At 34.6% G+C, this 20,656-nt stretch overlaps 1 protein-coding gene across 8 annotated transcripts; it reads left to right on the top strand.

The window, feature by feature from the left end:
• Positions 1-4,629: 4,629 nt before the first annotated feature.
• Positions 4,630-9,231, top strand: LOC120067698 (polyadenylate-binding protein RBP47B'). Of its 8 annotated transcripts, none has more exons than XR_005479001.1 (10): positions 4,630-4,768; positions 4,880-5,125; positions 5,635-6,112; positions 6,720-6,793; positions 6,870-7,000; positions 7,243-7,339; positions 8,110-8,265; positions 8,539-8,639; positions 8,749-8,905; positions 9,012-9,231. XR_005479001.1 is itself a non-coding variant. In XM_039019236.1 (9 exons), exons 2-9 carry the CDS (start codon positions 4,991-4,993, stop codon positions 8,837-8,839), a joined length of 1,269 nt encoding a protein of 422 aa, XP_038875164.1. In that variant the 5' UTR covers positions 4,630-4,768; positions 4,880-4,990; the 3' UTR covers positions 8,840-9,231. The 8 variants fall into 8 exon arrangements, 1 of the variants encoding a protein (XP_038875164.1); XR_005478999.1 differs by having other exon boundaries at positions 5,635-6,118; XR_005479000.1 differs by having other exon boundaries at positions 4,851-5,125; positions 5,635-6,118.
• The last annotated feature ends 11,425 nt before the right edge of the window (positions 9,232-20,656 follow it).

Below are 20,656 nucleotides of genomic sequence, written 5' to 3'. Positions count from 1 at the left end.
ATTGATTTGTGATCCAATCAACAAATCGAATCCCTCTCATAACCCAGAATCAACACTTGAAGGGAATAACCTCTCTACTAACTCTAATCGAGTAGGAGTGAATTCCCTCTTGCACCTTATGTTCCTAGCTATTCATCCGGTCTTATACCCAAAATGGTAAGCTTATTGAGTAGAGGCAATTGGTTTACTCTCATCGTTTGCATATCAAAGGATAATCCCAAACAAATAGGAGTTCATAGTTAACTCAGGATTAAGGTTAAGTTACCTAGGTCATCGCTTTGAAATAGTCAGTCTTAAACAGTAAACAGTGTTATAAAGTAAGAGTGACAGGTTTCGTGGTCCGATCTTGCACAAAATTCATTTACATAGGACACCCCTACTCTTCATGTCTCAACAAGCACGAATTAGGATCACTTCGTATGTAGCACTTTATAACTCTTTGTAACAACTACAGAGTAGGCCGCATCCAATAGTGTTATCAGAATAAGGTACCCAACCTTATTCATATACTATAGATCATTTTGACTATTTACTTGAACCTGATCCACTTGTATGTCTCTACATAAAGTTCAAGTACTCATATAATAGTCAAGGGACTTAGGTTTATTGGATTTCTAAAAAACAATATATTCAACAACAACTTTATTGAATTCTCAGAATAAGTTCTAATGTTTACAAACCACGAGTTTTAGGACATAAAACCCAATGCTTACCTCTCAAATAAATTTGGTGTAATATTGGGAGTGTATAGGACAACAAAGGTATCGTTTGTCATAGACCAAACTATCTCAACACACGATCTGGATGATGTCATTCTACTATATGGAAGCATATAAGAGGGCTAATGGTCAACCAGATGTCTTCACCATCACAACAGTAATCAGGTAGGGATGAACAAATCTGTTGTGTGTATGGCGTCCAAATAATCTGACCAAAAAAAAAAAAGATAAGTATACATCCAAAATGTTTTAAATATTCATTTATATATACATTTATTACCTGATTGTGTATCAGTCTGTCAAATATTTTTCGGTACACGAGTAACATATTTGCTGACTGTTCAGAGGCAGCTAATATCCCACTCTATCTAAAATTATAAAAAATACAATTAATTTATATTCTTTCATAAAATGATAACGAAATAAATATATAAATGAAATAATACCTGACACTAAGTGGACAATGATCTGAGGCCTGTAACCGGACTTGTGGTGCTATAATTGGAAATCTATTATAAGCCCATACCTATAGTAGTATCAGTGGCCCCGCTATTTCCAACGCTTGTGCATTGGTAGTCCAACAAAGTTCTCTATACAACCATGCAAGATATGCACCACCCTACGAGTATGTACCAGCATGCTTGAAATCAGACAGTAGCGGAAGGAACATGAGATGCACTAGAGTATTTAACTTGTCAAGGAACAAAAATCCTCCAATAAGCTGCATGATGTACGCTCGTGCATACCTACGTACGCTGATGTCGTCAGCATCGGGAGGTAATTCTGGAAACTGGGATGCCAACCAGGGGATACTCAATCTTAAGCCTTTCAGATCATCTGGTAGAACGCCTAAGAGCTTTTCACAAACGTTCTTCTAGTCATATTGTAGTGAACCTGTCAATGGTTGCCCATCCACTTGTAACCCAAACTGTATGGCAACATCCTGCAGCGTGATTGCACATTCCCCATAAGGCAGGTGAAATGTGTGGGTTTCTGGTCTCCAACGCTCAACTAGAGCAACAATAAGGTGCCAATCAAGCTGGATAAAACCGATTTGTGCGACCCAAAAAAACCTCCCTATTCAACGTATGAAATAATGTGGTGCTCAAATGGGATAGTATGTTGTACAGATGCCTCCCTTCTCCGACAACTCAAAACTATTGTGGAAGAACTATCTCATATAGATGGTGAACGATGCGTATTTTGTTGATATAATTGTACAGGAAATGCACATACTTTTTGGCCAACCCTGTTCTCTTAGTAAGTATGCATTTGGACGAACTTCTATAAATGATAATTCTAGCCAATAATTTGGGTGTTCTATTGGATAGAAGCGACCTTCATAACATCACTTGAAATTGGATAATTTGCAGCATTCATCAATATGTGGTATGTATGTCATACACATGTAATTACAAACTGCAACTATATGAGAGCATGGAATCTTGAATGACTGCCACTTATTACAAGAACATATTCCTTCTTTTAAGCTCAAAACTTGGGTGTATTGTCATTTAAAGGGAGAAATCATACTTATGCCAGTTTGTACTTCAAAAGTTTGACTTTCCCTGTCAATAGATGTCACCGTATGTGCAAATGCTCGTTTTTCGCACTTCTTAAGTTTTCTCAGTGCATATTCTGTAGACATGTCCCCACGATTGAGTGCTTCACTGATTTCTTATTTTCGACGTTCAAAATACAGTATTGTGCGATAAAATATTAGCCTAACCAAAGAAGTAATTGGTAACATTCTAGCATCTTTGAAAACACCATTCATGCATTAGCTGCATTGCTTGTCATCCACTCATAGCGGTACCCACCATCATGTGATTGGGTCCATTTTTCCAAGTCAATATCTGAAAAATATTCAAGGCATTCAGGGTGAAATTGTTTCAATTCTTTCATACACCGAATGAACTTGCGCCTTTGGTGTTAATTTCCTACCTTAAATACCAAATCTTTTAGTTTCTTTGATTTATATTTCGTATTGAAATTACTGGTAACATGACGAAGACAATATCGATGGTATGCTCTAGGTTCACTCCAACAAATTTCCTCATTATTAATTGCAGCAAGAATGCCCTTATATCTATCAGAAATCAAGCAAATACCATCTCTTTGGATAACATATTCACGCAATGCCCACAAAAACCATGACCAACTGGACGAATTTTCACCTTCAACAATAGCAAAAGCAAGGGGAATTATATGCCTGTTTGCATCAATAGATAAGGCGGTCAATAATTTCCCCTTATACTTTCCATAGAGATGAGTTCCATCGATCTGGATTAATGGTCTACAATGTTTGAATCCTTCTCTACAAGACCAAAGGACCAAAAAACTCGACAAAAAATAGTCGTACCTGGCATATCAGAGAGAAGGAAAAACTAATTTGTTCGATTGTAATGAACAAAAGCAATCAACCAATACAGAAGCTTTGAATATGATTTCTTCCAATCACCAAACACAGCAATCAACGCTTTTCTCTTGGCTTGCCACACCCGTTTATAATTAACATTATAGCCATATTGGTTTTTAATTGTTTCTTGGAGTAGGGCCACAGGTACCCAGGATCAGCTCTAACCAAATTTTGGATTTCGATACTCATACAATTTGAATCAAGCTGTGAATGATCATGTGTCAATTTTAAAAAAAAAACATGAGTGTTCCCTTAAAGTTTGGTGATTTCGAACATCCCATGAGTTTTATGCCAACATGCCCGTAACCTCCAAGCACAACTATCACTCCATGATTTACATCTGACATACCAAAGATCTTGATTTGACTCCACTACAATAATTTCGTATTGTCCTATGACACAATATTCTTTTACAGCAAGCTGTAAATCTTCTTTAGTATTAAACAATGTTCATTTCTGTATTAAATTGCAATTATCTACACCTATATTCTTTTCCTCCAAAGTAGACCCTAGTTCACATGTTGAATTTGTAATTTCCTGATCTATTTTGGTGAACATATCCGACGATACCAACTCAAGATCATGTTCCCCACTACTGTCGTTTCCAAATAATTCATCAACTTCAACATCAATATCACTGTCTCCTTCAATTCCAGGTTCAAGAATAACTAAATCTTCAGGACGCATCGACATATTTATTATGACTTTTTCAAGTGTTATAGTTGACAAAAAATATGTTAATATGTAAACCCAACAAAATCCAATTTCTAAGTTCAACATATAAGATCTAAATATTATACATTTAAATCAGCCCAAATGCAAACAAAATAATATATATATGAACCAATTTTCATTTTTATAAACATATACATATATTTCTAGATTCAACCCAATAAATGCATACTTATCCAACAAATTAATAATTAAAAAAATAGCCCAACAAATAGACAAACATAACAAAATAGCCAACAAAATCAACCCAACAAAATCTAATTTAGTTCATAAACTATATTAGACAAAATTAGCCCAACAAAACATATACATATATTTCTAGATTCAATCTAACAAATAAATCAGGATCCATAAACTACACATTAAGTTCAGCTTTGGAAAACAACGTAGGGAAAAAATATCGGGTACACAATTACCTCAATCAACGTTGCATGACTATCACATTGGCAGTCTGCGCGTGCCAGATCAACAGGCACTTGTGTACCGGATACACGATTTAGGGTGTAATTGTGTACCGAGTACACGATTTAAAAACTTATTTTTGTCAATATTTTCAATCCTACCCTACTTTTGTTGATATATGTTAAAATAACATTATTTTTTTTAAAAAAAATCGTCTTTACGTTCATGTATTTAATAATATATTAAGTTAATAACTAAAAATATAATTACAGAACTTTTTTTAAAAAAAGAAAATAAAATAAAAATGTAAACTGAAAGTTTTTAGATTAAATTAAATCATAAATCCATAACCTAAAATATGAAGGGGACAATTGCGGATAAAAACATAGGAAATGAAAACGTAAGAAGAAATTGGTGTTTAACCGTACTTTGGAGTTCCACCGTCGTGCGAGGCGAAAACGAAACCCTAGCAGTGGCAAGTGCCAAGAATCCGCAGGTTTTCTTCAAATCTCTCCACTTGTTTATGTTTCTATTGTAATTTATAAACTCTTCAGTTATCACCAAACTTTTCACCCCAGAATCTTTGAATTCACCGATCAATTTACAGAGACGGTGAAGTCGGAGCATTATACGTAGTGTAGAAACAATCTTACAAAGTTCCCGATAACATCGGCAAGTCAATTAACCGAAACAATAAGATAATGCGTCAATAGATACGATGGCAACTCTGGCAGGTCAACCAACTCACCATCAACCAACTACGGTGGAGGAAGTTAGAACACTTTGGATAGGGGATTTGCAGTACTGGGTAGATGAGTCTTACCTTAATTCTTGCTTCGCTCACACTGGCGAGGTTTGTTTGTTAATTTTTCTTAAAATCTTTTCTTACTTTGGTGTTTAATGATGATGTTTTTAATCATAGACCCATTAGGATTTAACCGGTTGCTCAAGCTGATGACAATTGTTTATATGAAAACTAGATGTTTGTAGGTGGATTTTTGATGTTTTCTACTTTTAGTTAGGCCTTTCCGAATAATTTCTCCTGAAAGTGGTTAGTTTTCTTCTGGTGTTTGGAAGTGAATTTGGCTGTATAAAATTAGGAAGTGTTTGTATTTTGCTCTATTGCTACAGATATCTGAAATGTAGAGAGAGGGAGAGCCTCTCTTTTGACCTTTCATGTCACTGAATGGGGAAAACCCAATATATAAAATGATAGTTATTTTTAGTTGTTGTTAACTTGTTATATTACAACAGCCCATACGTGTTGTTTGTATTCTAGTATTTAAGAGCTTGTAACTCTTAGCTGCATTCAGACAAGAGACTATTCTGTTATTTGTTGACTATGCCATTTTTTTAGTACAGGTAATTTCAATTAAAATTATTCGCAATAAGATCACTGGCCAGCCTGAGGGTTACGGGTTTGTGGAGTTTGTATCTCATGCCGCAGCAGAAAGAATTTTGCAGACATACAATGGAACTCAGATGCCTGGAACGGAGCAAACTTTCAGATTGAATTGGGCCTCCTTTGGAATTGGAGAAAGGCGCCCCGATGCTGGCCCTGAGCACTCTATTTTTGTGGGGGATTTGGCTCCTGATGTTACAGACTATCTGTTGCAAGAGACTTTTAGAGTGCAATATCCATCTGTTAGGGGTGCTAAAGTTGTGACTGATCCAAACACTGGACGTTCGAAGGGATATGGGTTTGTTAAATTTGCTGATGAAAATGAAAGGAATCGAGCTATGTCAGAAATGAATGGTGTTTATTGCTCAACTAGGCCTATGCGTATTAGTGCAGCAACGCCCAAAAAAACCATTGGTGTTCAGCAGCAATATAGTCTAGGTAAAGGTAATGAATAATGAGTATGCAGTAGTGCCTTTTCATTTATTCATTTGATCACTTCTCATGTTTTTTTTTTTTAATCTTTTTAGAGTGAGTACAATCTTTTGTACTATTCATCCGAGTTTTTCTATTTACATGAAACTGGTATGGTTCCTATCTATGCTAGTAGTCATAGATATGAAACTGTTGGCTTTAAAATTTGAATTTCACCTTTGTCAATGAAAGTTCTTTGTTGGACATTTCTAAGGGATTCCCTTTTTCCCCATCATCAAACCTAGAGCTAGGAGTTCATAGGTACAAATGATCTTTCTGAAATTTTAGTAGATATTGGCTAAATTAGTGCTCTTGGATCTATGATGAAAACTTATCAAGTTAATTGTTATGCATATTTAATGTATATGTCAAAATACAATTATACCAAACGTGTGTAATGTTCATAGTGTGACCATTATATTCCATTGATATATCAATCCTAATGGTCCAAATTTCAAATGAAAGAGAATTTATTGTCATTAGTATTTTTTTTCCTTCGCCTATGAGAAAATCTTAGGAGGGGATGATAATTTTCCATCTTTAAACTTGTTCTTCAATGTGCTTCTTGTCTCAGCAATGTACCCAGTTCCAGCCTACACTACATCTGTGCCTGCACTTCCAGCAGATTATGATGCAAATAACACAACAGTAAGTCAAGTGTCAAGTGACAGTTTTACTTCTTCTGGTTTTTATGCTCATTTCTTATATATTGTGCTTTGCGCAGATATTTGTTGGTAACTTGGATCCGAATATTACAGAGGAGGAGTTGAAGCAAACCTTTTTGCAGTTTGGTGAGATTGCTTATGTGAAAATTCCTGCCGGGAAAGGCTGTGGTTTTGTCCAGTTTGGGACAAGGTGTGTTTTGCATGATTGATTTTATTGATGTAAGTTGTGTAAATTGCATCTCTGCTTGCTCCTGTTTCTATGCCTTGACAGAAGGTTGTGAATAAAAATAATGTTCAAGTGGGGAAAAAAAATCGTGGAATAGAAGGAAAGTTGTTGTGTTTGTATGATTCTCAAAGATATGTTATTGACTTCTTATTTCACATGAACATTTGGCTTGGATTTAATATGTTCTCTGTATCGGGTCCATGCAGGGCTTCAGCTGAAGAAGCCATCCAAAAGATGCAAGGAAAGATAATTGGTCAACAAGTAGTTCGTACTTCTTGGGGCAGAAATCCGGCTGCCAAGCAGGTAATTGACCTTTCCCATTGCAGTTCAGAACAAATATTTTTCTAGATTTACTGAAATCCTTTTTCCTCTGGATGTGATGTGTAATTATGTGGTTACAAATATTTTTCTAGATTTACTGAAATCCTTTTTCCTCTGAATGTGATGTGTTATTATGTGGTTTTTAATTTAATGCTTTTACTTGGATTCAAATTACAGAACTCTGATTGCACGATGAGGAGTTTGTGTATAGAACATTAGGTGCATTGCCTTTTACTTAGCCAGCGAATTTGAAATTTAATCTATAGGGAAAAAATGGCCCTCATTTCATCCTAGTAAATAATTTTTGATTAAGATACCATTTTGGTCTCAGTACTCTGAAATTTGTTTTGTTTTGTTTTTTGTTTCTTGTTGTGGTTGTTTTTTGTTTTTTGTTTTTGTTTGTGTGTGGTGTGTGTGAATGTTAAAACACCCTAGTACAAAAATAGGATCTAAAGAAAAGGTCTGGGAAGTGGGAATGGGGCTTACCTCACAAAAGTATAACAGACAAAATCATCTACAGACCTATAGCAGACACAATAATTTACCTAAACTATAATATATTATTATATATATTCTAGCTTGGAAAAACAGGTATTTTGGTACAGAAAAATGACTTCTTGGTAAAAAAAATATTGGTTATGCATGTTATCTTTATATGAGCGAGCTCTCACAAGCCACAATAATGTGTGTAATGTTCATAGTGTGAACTATTATTCACTCTATGGAGTAGACTGATGAAATGGAAATTTTAGGACTTGGCTACTTGGGGTCAGCAAGTTGATCCGAACCAGTGGAGCGCTTACTATGGGTATGGAGGGACTTATGATGCTTATGGGTATGGAGTTGTACAAGATCCATCTTTATATGCTTATGGTGCATATTCGGGTTATGGCTCGTATCCTCAACAGGTAAGTTCTATTTTCTTTAGAATGCAAGAGCTCCATACTCTTCTGTGGTAGATAGTGGGCAACGTGATTGTTATAATCTATTTGTTTGCAGCCATTTTTCAATTGGAGTCTATTGGGTGAATTCTAATTGCCCTTTCAGGTTGCTAAGGCTTAGAATCAGAATAAAATGAGTGGGAATCAAGAGCAATATATTTATAGAAAAAGGTTGATCTATCCAGAAAATTTATTGCCTTTTTGATCTTCAAACTATTTATTTGTACCCTTTTCTTTTAGGTCGATGGTGTACAAGATTTGGCTTCTGTAGCTTGTGTGGTCCCTTCTGTGGAACAGGGAGAGGAATGGAATGATATGCTGGATACGCCAGATGTTGATTAGTAAGTATCTCTCTTTTGTTGTCCCTAAGGAGCTACAATGCAAGATTGGAAATGTACAAGTCTATTATTATTTGAAACTTGCATTGACATCAAGTTGTAAATTTGGCAGTTTAAATGATGCATACCTCTCGAAACATGAAAGTGCTATTTTAGGCTGGCCATTATGGTTGACTACCTCATCACTGGTTAGGCAAACATGAGCTTGGAGTTTCTCTGCACTTTGGTCGGTTGTAGTCATACGTGAAGGCATCTGGAGGAAAATTATGGTATATGCTTTATACGCTCAACCATACTATTCGTCGACGATATCAACACAATACTGTTGCTGGACACAACAATGTGTTTGATTTAATAAGTCATTTTCTTTTATAGGAACGGGGTTGCCAGGGTTTTGGGTGCTTTGATGCTCTATGTATTATGGTGCTGTCTGCTATTTGGAAATGGAGTTTTTTCATATCAGGAGAACATCTGCTTTGATCTGTATCTTGTTTCATATTGATCTGTACCTTGTAGCTTGAGCTGATAATTCCGTCAGTTGAGATTTAGCAAAAAGAAACTGAAAGCTGAAATGAAATGGAGTTTTTAATGGAGTGATGAAGGAGTGACGAAGATGGTTGTTCCTAAAACAAATTTCTCGATTTTCCCCCCTTTCAGGAAATTAGCCACCTTATGCCTTTTCTGGTTTCCTTTCGCTTATTTCTTGGTAGAGTGTTGATTTTACAAATTAGGTGACTTATATTAATATTTTACTTATTAAGTATATCTATTGGAGGAATCCGTCCGGAAGGTCGGGGAGCGAGATAAAAAATCACGAGAAAAATCTCGCTCGACATTGTGGACGGAGGCGAGCGAGATCAGTGTTAGCGTCTGGAAGGTCGAGGAGCGAGATCGGCCCGAGAAGAAGAAAAGACGCGAGAAAAAGAGTGGATGGAGGGAAAACGAAAAGTCGAGTATTAATTTTGCTCTGATACCATATTAAAGTAGAGTAAATAAATCTGCTATATCATTTATTAACCAAAAGAGGCCTATAAATTGGCATAATTACAACAGTGATTAACCATTTAACTACTTGTATAACAAATTTATAACAAAATATAAACTAATTTGTACTACTCCCCCTTAAGATGGTGTGGTTATATCAAGAATACCCATCTTGGATAGCAAGGAGAAAAACAAAGTGTTGGGCAAAGCCTTGGTGAAGATATCAACAAGCTGTAAGTGAGATCGGATGGGAAGAAGTTTGACATTGCCATGAACAATGTGATCTCGGACAAAATGACAATCAATTTCAATGTGCTTCGTCTGTTCATGAAAAACCGGATTTTCAACATTATGGACAGCAACCTCATTATCACAATAGATTAAAGAGGGATGAATAAGAGGTATCGAAAGCTAATGAAGAAGTTGTTCAACCCATAGCAATTCACTTGTAGTAGCAACCAAAGTTTGATATTCAGTTTCGGCAGAAGAACAGGATACCGTAGATTGCTTCTTAGCCTTCCAACTAATTATGGAATCACCCAAGAAGATGCAGAAACCGGTTATAGACTTCATTGAATCAGGGCAAGATCCCCAATCAACATCAGAATATGCCTTTAATTGAAATGTGTGGACAGGTTGTAGCAGAATACCTTGGCCCGGAGAAGCTTTCAAATACTTAAGTAAGGACATGGCAGCATCAAGATGAGGCTGTCTAGGTTGAGCAACAAACTGACTGAGCTTATGGACAGCAAAAGTTATGTCGGACCGAGAAATAGTCAAGTATAGCAGTCTTCCAATGAGTCTCCGATACAATGTTGCATCAGGAAGGAGGGTACCAACATCAAATTGGAGCTTTAAAGCCGGATCAAGAGGTAGAGGAACCGGTTTGCAAGCCAACAAACCATGATCTTCTAGGAGCTGCAATGTATAATTTCGTTGTGATAGAAGAATACCCTGAGACGATCTTGTAATTTCAAGACCCAAGAAATACCGAAGAGACCCTAAGTCTTTGAGCTTGAAGGTCTCGTGCAGATGATCTTTGATCTCATGTAGTACAGGTAAAGAAGCACCGGTAATGACTATGTCATCAACATAAACAAGCAAAGCAACAAAGGATTGAGCAGAACCTCGAGTGAATAAGGAGTAATCGGACTTGGACTGAGAAAATCCTAAGTGAAGGAGTGCTTTGAGAACTTGTCAAACCATTGGCGTGATGCTTCTTAAGGCCATATATGGATTTTTATGCAAGCGACAAAACAAGATCTCCCCCCTGTTTGTGAACAACATTGTGCTTGTAACCCAAGGGTAGATCCATGTATACATCTTTCAACTAGATCACCATGTAAGAAAGCATTATTAACATCTAGTTGAAGTAGAGACCAAACCTTTGAGACTGCAAGAGTAAGAAGTACTTTGACAGTAAAACTTGCAACAGGAGAAAATGTCCCAATGTAGTCGAGGCCTTCTTGCTGCGTGTACCTTTGGCTACTAACCGTGCCTTGTAGCGGTCAATGGTCCCATCTGCACGAATACTTGATTTTGTATATCCATTTGCATCAATAGAGTGTTAGCTTTGAGGTAAGGGCACACATACCAAGTACGGTTGGTTTCCATTGCTAGAAGTTCATCGTGCATAGCTTGGCGCGAATGTTCATTGGGGACAGCCTGGTGATAAAACTGAGGCTCATATGCGGATGAGATATTGAGGGCAAACATCTTATAGATAGGATTCAGTCTGTCATAGATAAGACAAGCTTGCAAAGGATACTTAGTAACTGTTTGCTGAGAATGATTGTGTAAAAGGAGGTTGCAATGATAGTCCCTGAGATATGAGGGTGGTTTAGTCGTCCTTGTAGAGCGGCGACAGTGAGAAGAATTGTCAAGTAAAGACAGATGGGGCTGATCAGTGACTGCAGCACCATCATCAGCAGGTGCAAAGGGAGCAGTAGGTTGAAAAACGTCATATGAAGTAGGCTGGTCAGAAAGCTCAGGAGTAGCAGAAGCGGATGATGAAGAGGCTTCACTGCTGGATAAATCACCTGAAAATGGAAGTGATAATGGTAAAACTAGATCAGGAAAAGGATCAAATACCTCTGCTTGAGAATTGATTTGATGAAAAGGGAATATGTCTTCATGAAACACAACATCCCTTGAAATAAAGAATTTCTTCTTCTCAATGTCATATAAGCGATAGCCTTTGATGCCAGTAGGATATCCCAAAAAAACAGAGGCAATGGCCCGAGGCTGAAACTTGGTCCTGTGAGAAGGTAAAGTAGAGGCAAAACAAAGACAACCAAAAGTTCGTAGTGAAGTATAGTCAGCATGTTCAGTAGTCAAACGATAGTAAGGTGTTTGCCAGGACAAGATATGAGATGGAATACGGTTGATCAAATAAGATGCGGTCAATATGCACTCTCCCCAAAACAAGATAGGTAACCTAGCTTGAAATAATAGAGATCATGCGACATTTAACAAATGTTGATGTTTTCTTTCTACTACTAAATTTTGTTGAGGCCATTCAACACAAGAAAATTGATGGAGAACACCTTTGGCAGTAAAAAAATTAGTAAAGGCCAGTTCTGGTGCATTATCCGATCGAAAAGCTTTTATGGAAAAACCATATTGAGTTTCAATCAACTGAAAGAAGCGAGGGACAATACTAATAGCTTCACTTTTGTTCCTCATAAAAAAAACCCAAGTGTACCGAGAATAATCATCAACTAGTGTTAAAAAGTAATGATATCCAGCATGAGTAGGTTCATTGTAAGGGCCCCAAATGTTACAATGTATAAGATCAAAAGCATGAGCAGCAAGTCTATTATGGCTTTGAAAAAACAGTCGTTTTTGTTTTGCTAGAGGACAAATCATGCATTTAGTACAAGTACTATCCATGTCTACATGTAAAATGTCTTTTAGGAAGCTAAGATGTTTATATGATGGATGTCCAAGCCGATTATGCCAAGTAGAAGTAGAGAAAGTAGTAGTGGAAGAACAAATAAGTTTTGTAGTATGTGAAAATGAATGTAAGGACTTATCACCTGATGCTTGCAATAAGTATAATCCATTCCATTTGTTAGCCTTGCCAATCTTCTTCAAAGAGTACTTGTCCTGAATGAGGCAAAAATCACTAAAAAAAGTGACCATGACGGGTAGATAGGAAGTTAAAGAGCTTATGGAAATTAAGTTGAAATAGAAATCTGATATATATAGCACATTGTGTAGCATGATATATGTACTGATTTGAATATCCCCAACAAATTCAACCAGAAGCTGAGACTGATTAGGCAAAGTAACAGTTGTCAGTTTAATTGTCTTAGAGTAGTGAATTAGGACCTTATTATGACAGATATGAGCTGATGCACTAGAATCAAGATATCACTTGATTCAGAAGATATATCCAGAAGAGGGAACAAATACCTGCAACGTGAGCTGTAGGAGTGATAGAATCTGCCTTATTGGACGTTGCTGCTATGGTGGCTGTTTTGGACTTGTTGAGATGGGACTGGAGCATAGCCAATAAGCCTTGGCATTGTTCAGATGTTAAAGAGGATAAAGAATCATAATGATCTGCTCTTGCTAATTCGGGAGGTTTGTAAAGCTTGTGCCCTGGTGGATATCCATGGAGTTTGTAACAATGATCAACAGTATGCCCTTGAATATTACAGTGGGTGCAGATTGGTCTATCCTTCTTCTTGTTTTGATTGGTGTTGTGAGAATAGCTTGGAGCAATCTGGTGGGAAGCAGAAGAACCATTTTTCACAAGGAGGACAGTGGCATTAGATGAAGATATCGCATTGCCAAAGGATGAAGAATAAGCTTTCTGGTCAATCTCCTGTGCAACTAGAGAGAAGGCCCGTTTGATTGATGGTTCTGGTTCCATTAGTAACAACTAAGATCTGATAGGAGCAGATGAATCGTTTAAACCCATGAGGAAAGCCATAACATACTTTGTTTGGAAGTAAGTCTGTAGGTTCCTGACACCACCACAAGTGCATTTTCTACAAGAACAAGATGGGCGATAGGAGATGAGTTCATTCCACAACGTTTTCAGCTTGACATAGTATGTGGTAACAGAATCTTGATTTTGGGATAAGTTGGAAATTTCACGGCGTAGTTGGAAGACTCTTGGTCGATTTTTATGCTGGTATTGTTCTTACAAATCAGCCCAAATTTCTTGAGCGGAATCGGAGAAGTTGATGCTAGTAGAAATCTCTTTGGAAAGAGAGTTAAGAATCCACGCAGTGACACTGCCATTACATATGATCCAAGAACTGAGTAACTCACCGGAAGGTCGAGGGATTTCACCATTGATGAAGCCGAGTTTATTCTTGACATTGAGCCCGATCTTCATCGCCTGACTCCACGAGTCGTAATTCGATTCCGTAAGAAGATTAGAAACGAGCACAAGACTGGTGCTGTCTGAGGGATGAAGAAAATAAGGGTTCTGATATTGTTCAAGAATGGAAGATGGGGAAGCTCGAACATTCTCCATGGAGGTGGAGTTTCCGGATGAGGTTAGGTCGTCGGATCTGGTCATGATCATCGTTTTGGATGAAAAAGGAGAACGAAAAATCACGAGAAAAATCTCGCTTGACACTGTGGACGGAGGCGAGCGAGATCAGTGTTAGTGTCCGGAAGGTCGGGGAGCGAGATAAAAAATCACAAGAAAAATCTCGCTCGACACTGTGGACAGAGGCGAGTGAGATCAATGTTAGCGTTCGAAAGGTCGGGGAGCGAGATCGGCCCGAGAAGAAGAAAAGACACGAGAAAAAGAGTGGCTGGAGGGAAAACGAAAAGTCAAAGAGTTTTAATTTTGCTCTGATACCATATTAAAACAGAGTAAATAAATCTGCTATATCATTTATTAACCAAAAGAGGCCTATAAATAGGCATAATTACAACAGTGACTAACCATTTAACTACCTGTATAACAAACTTATAACAAAATATAAACTAATTTCTAATATCTTGTGATGAATGGCCCTTCTCTTGTTTTCGAAATTTATGAGGGATATGCTTAGATTGATATTATATTGCTACAATATGGAAAGTGATATAATCTTTATTACAATGAATTGAATGTTATAGATTTAATAATAAAAAAAAAAGGGAAAAAACGAGAACTTTCCAAAATATTTAGCAAAAATATGTAAATTTTTTGTCTTCATAAAGAGACGCATCCAAGACCAACTTTGACTGCAAATTTAAAAAATGGTGAACTTTTGTCAGAATAGCGGACCCACAAATAGGTAAGGGTGAAATGTTTTTCATTAAATACATTATGTGCACAAATTTTAAGTGAAAACCTCTCTTGCATATCTAAATAATTTTTTTTTTCTTTTTTCTATTTTATCACTTTCTAAAATTATTATGCCATATTTTTCTTTGTTTTTTACAATATTCTTAAAAAGTTGAATTTAAATAAATATTAGTAATTTTAAACTTTTATCTACCGAAACAATTTTAACACTTTATTTGGAAAAGAAACTCTATTAAATACATCAAATCATCTTGTGATCTTTAATTATATTATAATAGATAAATTACAATTTTAACAAATACAATGTTTATAGGGAAATATAGTGTTTAAATTTGTGATATTTATCTAAGTTTAAATTGTTTTAAGAATATAGGAACAAGAATTATTGCTTTAAGTTATAAAATAAAAAAAATCAGTTCGTGTACTAATTAATTGTTAATTAAATTTCTGCTTAATGCCACAATGATAAGAAATTATAATATCTTTATTTTTCGGTGATTATATATATAAAAAAATTTAATATGAAAAACACTAATTTAAACACATTCTTTATAGAATAAAAATTACTGTAATAATAAAGAAAAAGAATCCATGCTTTAAAAAATAAATTAAAAATTTGTCGTTTCAATCATAGTACTTAATTACTAATTAAATTTCTCCTTAATGTTTAACCACAATCATGAGAAATTACAATGTTGTTGTTTTTTATATTTATTTATTTATTTATAGAGTATAATTTTTTATGAGTATGAAAAACAATAATTTAAACACCTTCTTTATAAAATAAAAATAAAAAATCACTGCAACAAAAAGAGTTATAAGAATATAGGAGAAAAAGTACTGCTTGAATAAACAAAGAAAAAAAAATGTAGTTTCAATTGTAGTGTTTAATTATTAAATAAAAATTTCCTTAATGTTTAATCAAAATCACGAGAACTTATAATATTGTTTTTTTTATAGAAATTATAAATTAGATAAAATAAACATCACACAATGATTTGATGTATTTATAAGAGTTTTTTTTTTCCACAAATAATATGTTAAAAATATTTTGGTAGACTACAAAATTTTTAAGAACACGACAAAAAAAAAAAAAAAAACTGAAAATTCGGTGTGATATTTTTAAAGAAGTGATATTATATGTATTTCAAAAAGAGTAAAAAAGAAAGAAATGTAAAATTTATTTAGATGATGCAAGACCATAAAATTGAACTTGCATTTTCATGACCAATGTGCTCAAAGGAGTTTACAATTCAAAATTATACCCACAATATAATTTAAGTGGAATTTGAGGTTTCATTCTGAAAAAATGATAAAACCGTACAAGAATAAGAATGTAATTCCAAAATAGAAAATAGGGTGGTGGTACATGCTAATAGTTGATATTTGTCATAACTGCCCTCTTAATTTTGCTCATGTAGTTGACATAATTACTTTTCGAATTTATCTCACATTAATAAAATATCCAGATTTTTCTACCAAATTTATATTTGAAATATTCATATATTATTAACACTTCTTTTATCCATATATTTTATTCAAAACTCTATGTTATTTTTCATAATTGTATACATATATTTTTAATAAATTAGTTGTATATTTCTCACATTCTTAAGAAATTAGTTGTATATACTATTTTTTATATTATTTTAACGTTTGGAAAAAAAATATCACTTCCTAAAAAATAGGTATGCGTTGATTGCACAAGAATTAGTTGGATTGTTGCTCCATAGCCATAACTATTGTTACTTACACAAAGGTTTTATCGATTTAGGTTTTCTTGAGATTTCTTTAATAAACTACTCTTTTTACTATGGCTTTACAATTAAGATTTGATTTAAAATAAATCAATATCTTCCTCATTTTTTCCTCTTTTGGAATTTAAATTTATTTTTAATATTATAATTAGATTTTGATAACTACTTCACGAATTGATTTAAAATAAGCCAATCTCTTCCTTATTTTTCTTCCATAATTGATTCACATGAGCTATTTGTTTTTATTTGATTTAACTATTTTTCGAAAATATTCAGAATTAATTAATATTTAATTTATTTATCACCATTTAGATTTTAATTTACAATACATTTTTAGATTTTATATTATTTATTCATTTTTATTATTCTAAATTTAGATTATTTTTTTTTTATTTTAGTTAGGATTTTACGAAATATTTTATACATATGATCATCTAATAAACTGTATATTTCATTTAAATTTGATCATTTTTTGTATTTTTTGTATTTTTTAATTATCTTTTATTCATTATCATCTTATTATATTATTATATCATTAATTTGTCTTTTTGACAAACAAATGAGTATTCACTTTTGCAATCTTGCTGTTTTTGCTATACCTCTACAAACAAGTTAGGCTTCTTTCATAGGTTTTGTGATTGATGAAATTATAAATACAGTATAATTGTTGAAACTTATGAAAATAAAATTATCAATACAGTGTAATTGTAAATAAATGAACTCCCTTTCTAATTTTTCTCCCCGAATTATATTTGAATTTATATTTTATTATCAAATTAGATTTTATCAAACTATTTATCAATTTTTTTAATCAGAATAAACAAAAACTTACTGTTTTTTCTCTCCAATTTATATTTGAATTTATTTTTCATTATCAAATTTGATTTTATCTAACTAACTTTTGATTAATTTATATGTTTGTTTTAAATTCAATTGTATCTAAATATTTTTTTTATTATTTTATATATTGTTATCAAATTAAATTGATTTTTTTCTTTATATTATCGATATTTTCAATTTTTCATATATAAAAAATGTAAAAATGGCTTGTTGGACCTAAAAAGAAACATATAAATGGGAATTAAATTTTAAATGTTTGAAACATGTGGGTGTGTATATATATTTTTAGTTACTTGTATTATTAATATTAATATTAATATTAATATTATTATTAGTATTCTTATTCTTCTTCTTATTATTATTATCATAATTATTGTTATTTATTAAAAGAAGATAACAAAAAACCTTGAATCTCATCTTTTTCATCTTTTTCATCTTCTTCACTTAGCCGCCTCCAAAATCTCATCTTCTCCTTTGCAATCTCATGTCTTTGATCGTTGGTTCAACAACTCTTTCTTGAATTCCATCATCTTGGCTAGTTTTTAACGACCACCCTCACTAGGTTGCCGACCTTTTTTCGCTTGCACATATGTTTTCTACTTTTGTTTCTACTTTGAACATCATTTTCAACAATGACATTATGGGATTGATAGTTTTAAAGTTGGCTTTTAAGATCCAATGAGCAAAATTGTCACATGGAATGAAGATGATGAGACTCCCTACAACTGGTCTAGTGTCAAACGCAATCATACTTCCAATGGTCACAACGTCATGAAGTTGCAATTCCTTCACATATTCACTTGCCAACAACAACTTTACTGGTAAAATCAATTTTGCTCTTTCTCACCTTGGAGGAAATCCATTGTTATATACGTCCATAAGTTTCTAATAACCCCATCGACTGCTCATCATCTTTCCTTGCATAAAGGACCATATTGGGTGATTTTTAATTTTGCTTCTGTAATATTTAGATACTATGTATTTGTGGTTCTAGAATGTCTAGGCAGAGTGTATTTGTGAAATTCGTGTTATTTTTGAAGTAGCGTATCTTTGCATTTTTATTTGTACTTAATTTTGTTGTTTTAGGATAGTTTTATCATTTATTAATTAGTATTTTTTATAGTTGGCTTTCTCACCTTGGAGGAAGTCCATTGTTGTATACATCCATAAGTTTCTAATAACACCCATCGACTGCTGATGCTTGGTTTTATGAAGTGAATTATGGAGATACGCGATGGTGAAATTGCGTTGTGCACTCAAGTTTCCTCAGCGGAATCCAAGTGTAAACTCCACTGAGTTTCCTGGTAAGTCCAGGGTCGAACTCAGGGACTTGTGAAAACAGGTTACATTGGTAATTTTTATGAAAGCTTTGTGGTAACCGGATAAATAAATAAATTGTTGGGATTTTTTTTGTTTGCGTTAATGAAAAATAAACAAATGTGGCGGAGTTTGAAAAGAGTTGATTAAATGGGAAATGCGATGAGTATGCGGTGAACAGGTTGAGAAAAGTTTCGGCTAACACTTCCTAAGATGCGTTCATGCTATGCGATCATGCAACATGCATACAATAGTAAACTACCTCTTGGTGTGAATGCCACGACTTCTAAGGCTAGAACACATGCGATATATGCACTAAGTCTATAGGACTTACACATAAGCCTCTATTCTTATTTATGCGATGACAAAATGACACACACACAAATAAGGCGACCACATAATATCATTCCCATCTCTAGGATGCATGCGATACAGGTTGACAAACAGAGCTTATCTCTAATTCCCTATCTCTTATTTATGCAGTTCTAATCTTGCTCTCTCGAGTACAGATTCTAACCTAGCTTTCTCGAGTCATTAGGTTCTTTCTTTAGACTCTCTCTCGAGTAGCTCTAAAGGGTATCTGACACAACATAAAACAAGACAATCGCAAACAATGAACTTCTTAGGTCATGTTAACTTAGTTCTTCTCAACCCATTCGACTAGTTTAGCTACTCATGCGTACTAAGAGAGTGAACAGATGTAGAAATAGAACTTCCATTGTATAAATATAAAAATGAAGTACAAAATAACAATGCAAGTATAGAATAAAGGGTCTGATAGCAATCTCTTGCTGCCCAGGCTTTTACACTATTTTTCTACTCATGCTCAAAAGATAATCTCGCTCTCGCGAGAGTCGGCCCGCTCTCTACTTCTACGCCTCAAGGTTCTCTTTCGAGTGCCCTAAACGATCTCCGACGCCACCACTCTTCTCTTGCTCCGCCTTAAAACGAAAGGAAAACTATGAACAAAGACGAGCTGAGCTCTTAAATTCGTAAACTAGTGAACTGATTAACTGATCAACCCCTTTTCTAAAGGATGCCCTTGGTATTTATAGAACATCCAGGGTGAAAGGCGGTTTCTCTCTCATGATTGTACAGATGGGACGACTTTAATTCCTCACTGATGCGCCTAATATTTGTCACCGAAAAGCTGAATGTACTTGTGATCGTTATCGGCTGTCAACTTAATTCGGATTCAACTGTCATCAGCTTTCTGTCCCATCGCGATTAATTAGCCTTTTACCTAGATGCGCCGACCATGTTGTACTGACCAAGTTGTGGCAATCCTTCTCGGGCGAATATTTGCAAACATGATCACCGCAAAGCCTTGCGGTAATGCTGCGCTCGACCAATGATTTCCTATTGATCGCAATTTCTGCTTTACGTCATTGCATATTCTGCACAAAATACAAAAATCAACTGTTCTAATGCGATGAACGCATGCGACCGCGATATTATGAATCTACTGCTTTTTGGACGTTATTTAACATGTTTTATCAATGTAACCCAGCATGTTTTTAAGAAATTAGAAATATGATAACATGCATTTCTGCCTGTTATCAACTGCTCGTCATCTTCCTCTGCATAAAGGACCACATCGTTAGTGTCATCGATTCGTTCCAAGTCGCTCAGGTCATCTCGTGCCGAGCCATCAATCTGCTACATGTTGTCGACTACCGCTTGCAACTCACACCATTGGAAGGAGAAAAGAGAGGGAAGAGGAAGAAATGAGTGTAAATTATGAGAGAGAGAATATATTAAATAATTTTTGGGGAGAGAGAACAATATGCATGGAGGAGAGAGAGTAGGCATGAGGGAAGATATATATATATATATATATATATATATATTGTAAATAACCA

The sequence above is a fragment of the Benincasa hispida genome, chromosome 12, assembly GCF_009727055.1.
Source record: "Benincasa hispida cultivar B227 chromosome 12, ASM972705v1, whole genome shotgun sequence".
Lineage (NCBI taxonomy): Eukaryota > Viridiplantae > Streptophyta > Magnoliopsida > Cucurbitales > Cucurbitaceae > Benincasa > Benincasa hispida.
This window is presented reverse-complemented; position numbering and strand designations above follow the sequence as displayed.

Excerpts from the sequence above, each read along its gene's own strand:
- LOC120067698 (XM_039019236.1), top strand. The coding sequence starts at position 4,991 with ATGGCAACTCTGGCAGGTCAACCAACTCACCATCAACCAACTACGGTG. Across the intron at positions 5,126-5,634 it reads GCTTCGCTCACACTGGCGAG|GTAATTTCAATTAAAATTAT; the intron begins GTTTGTTTGTTA and ends TTTTTAGTACAG. Across the intron at positions 8,640-8,748 it reads GATACGCCAGATGTTGATTA|TTTAAATGATGCATACCTCT; the intron begins GTAAGTATCTCT and ends TAAATTTGGCAG.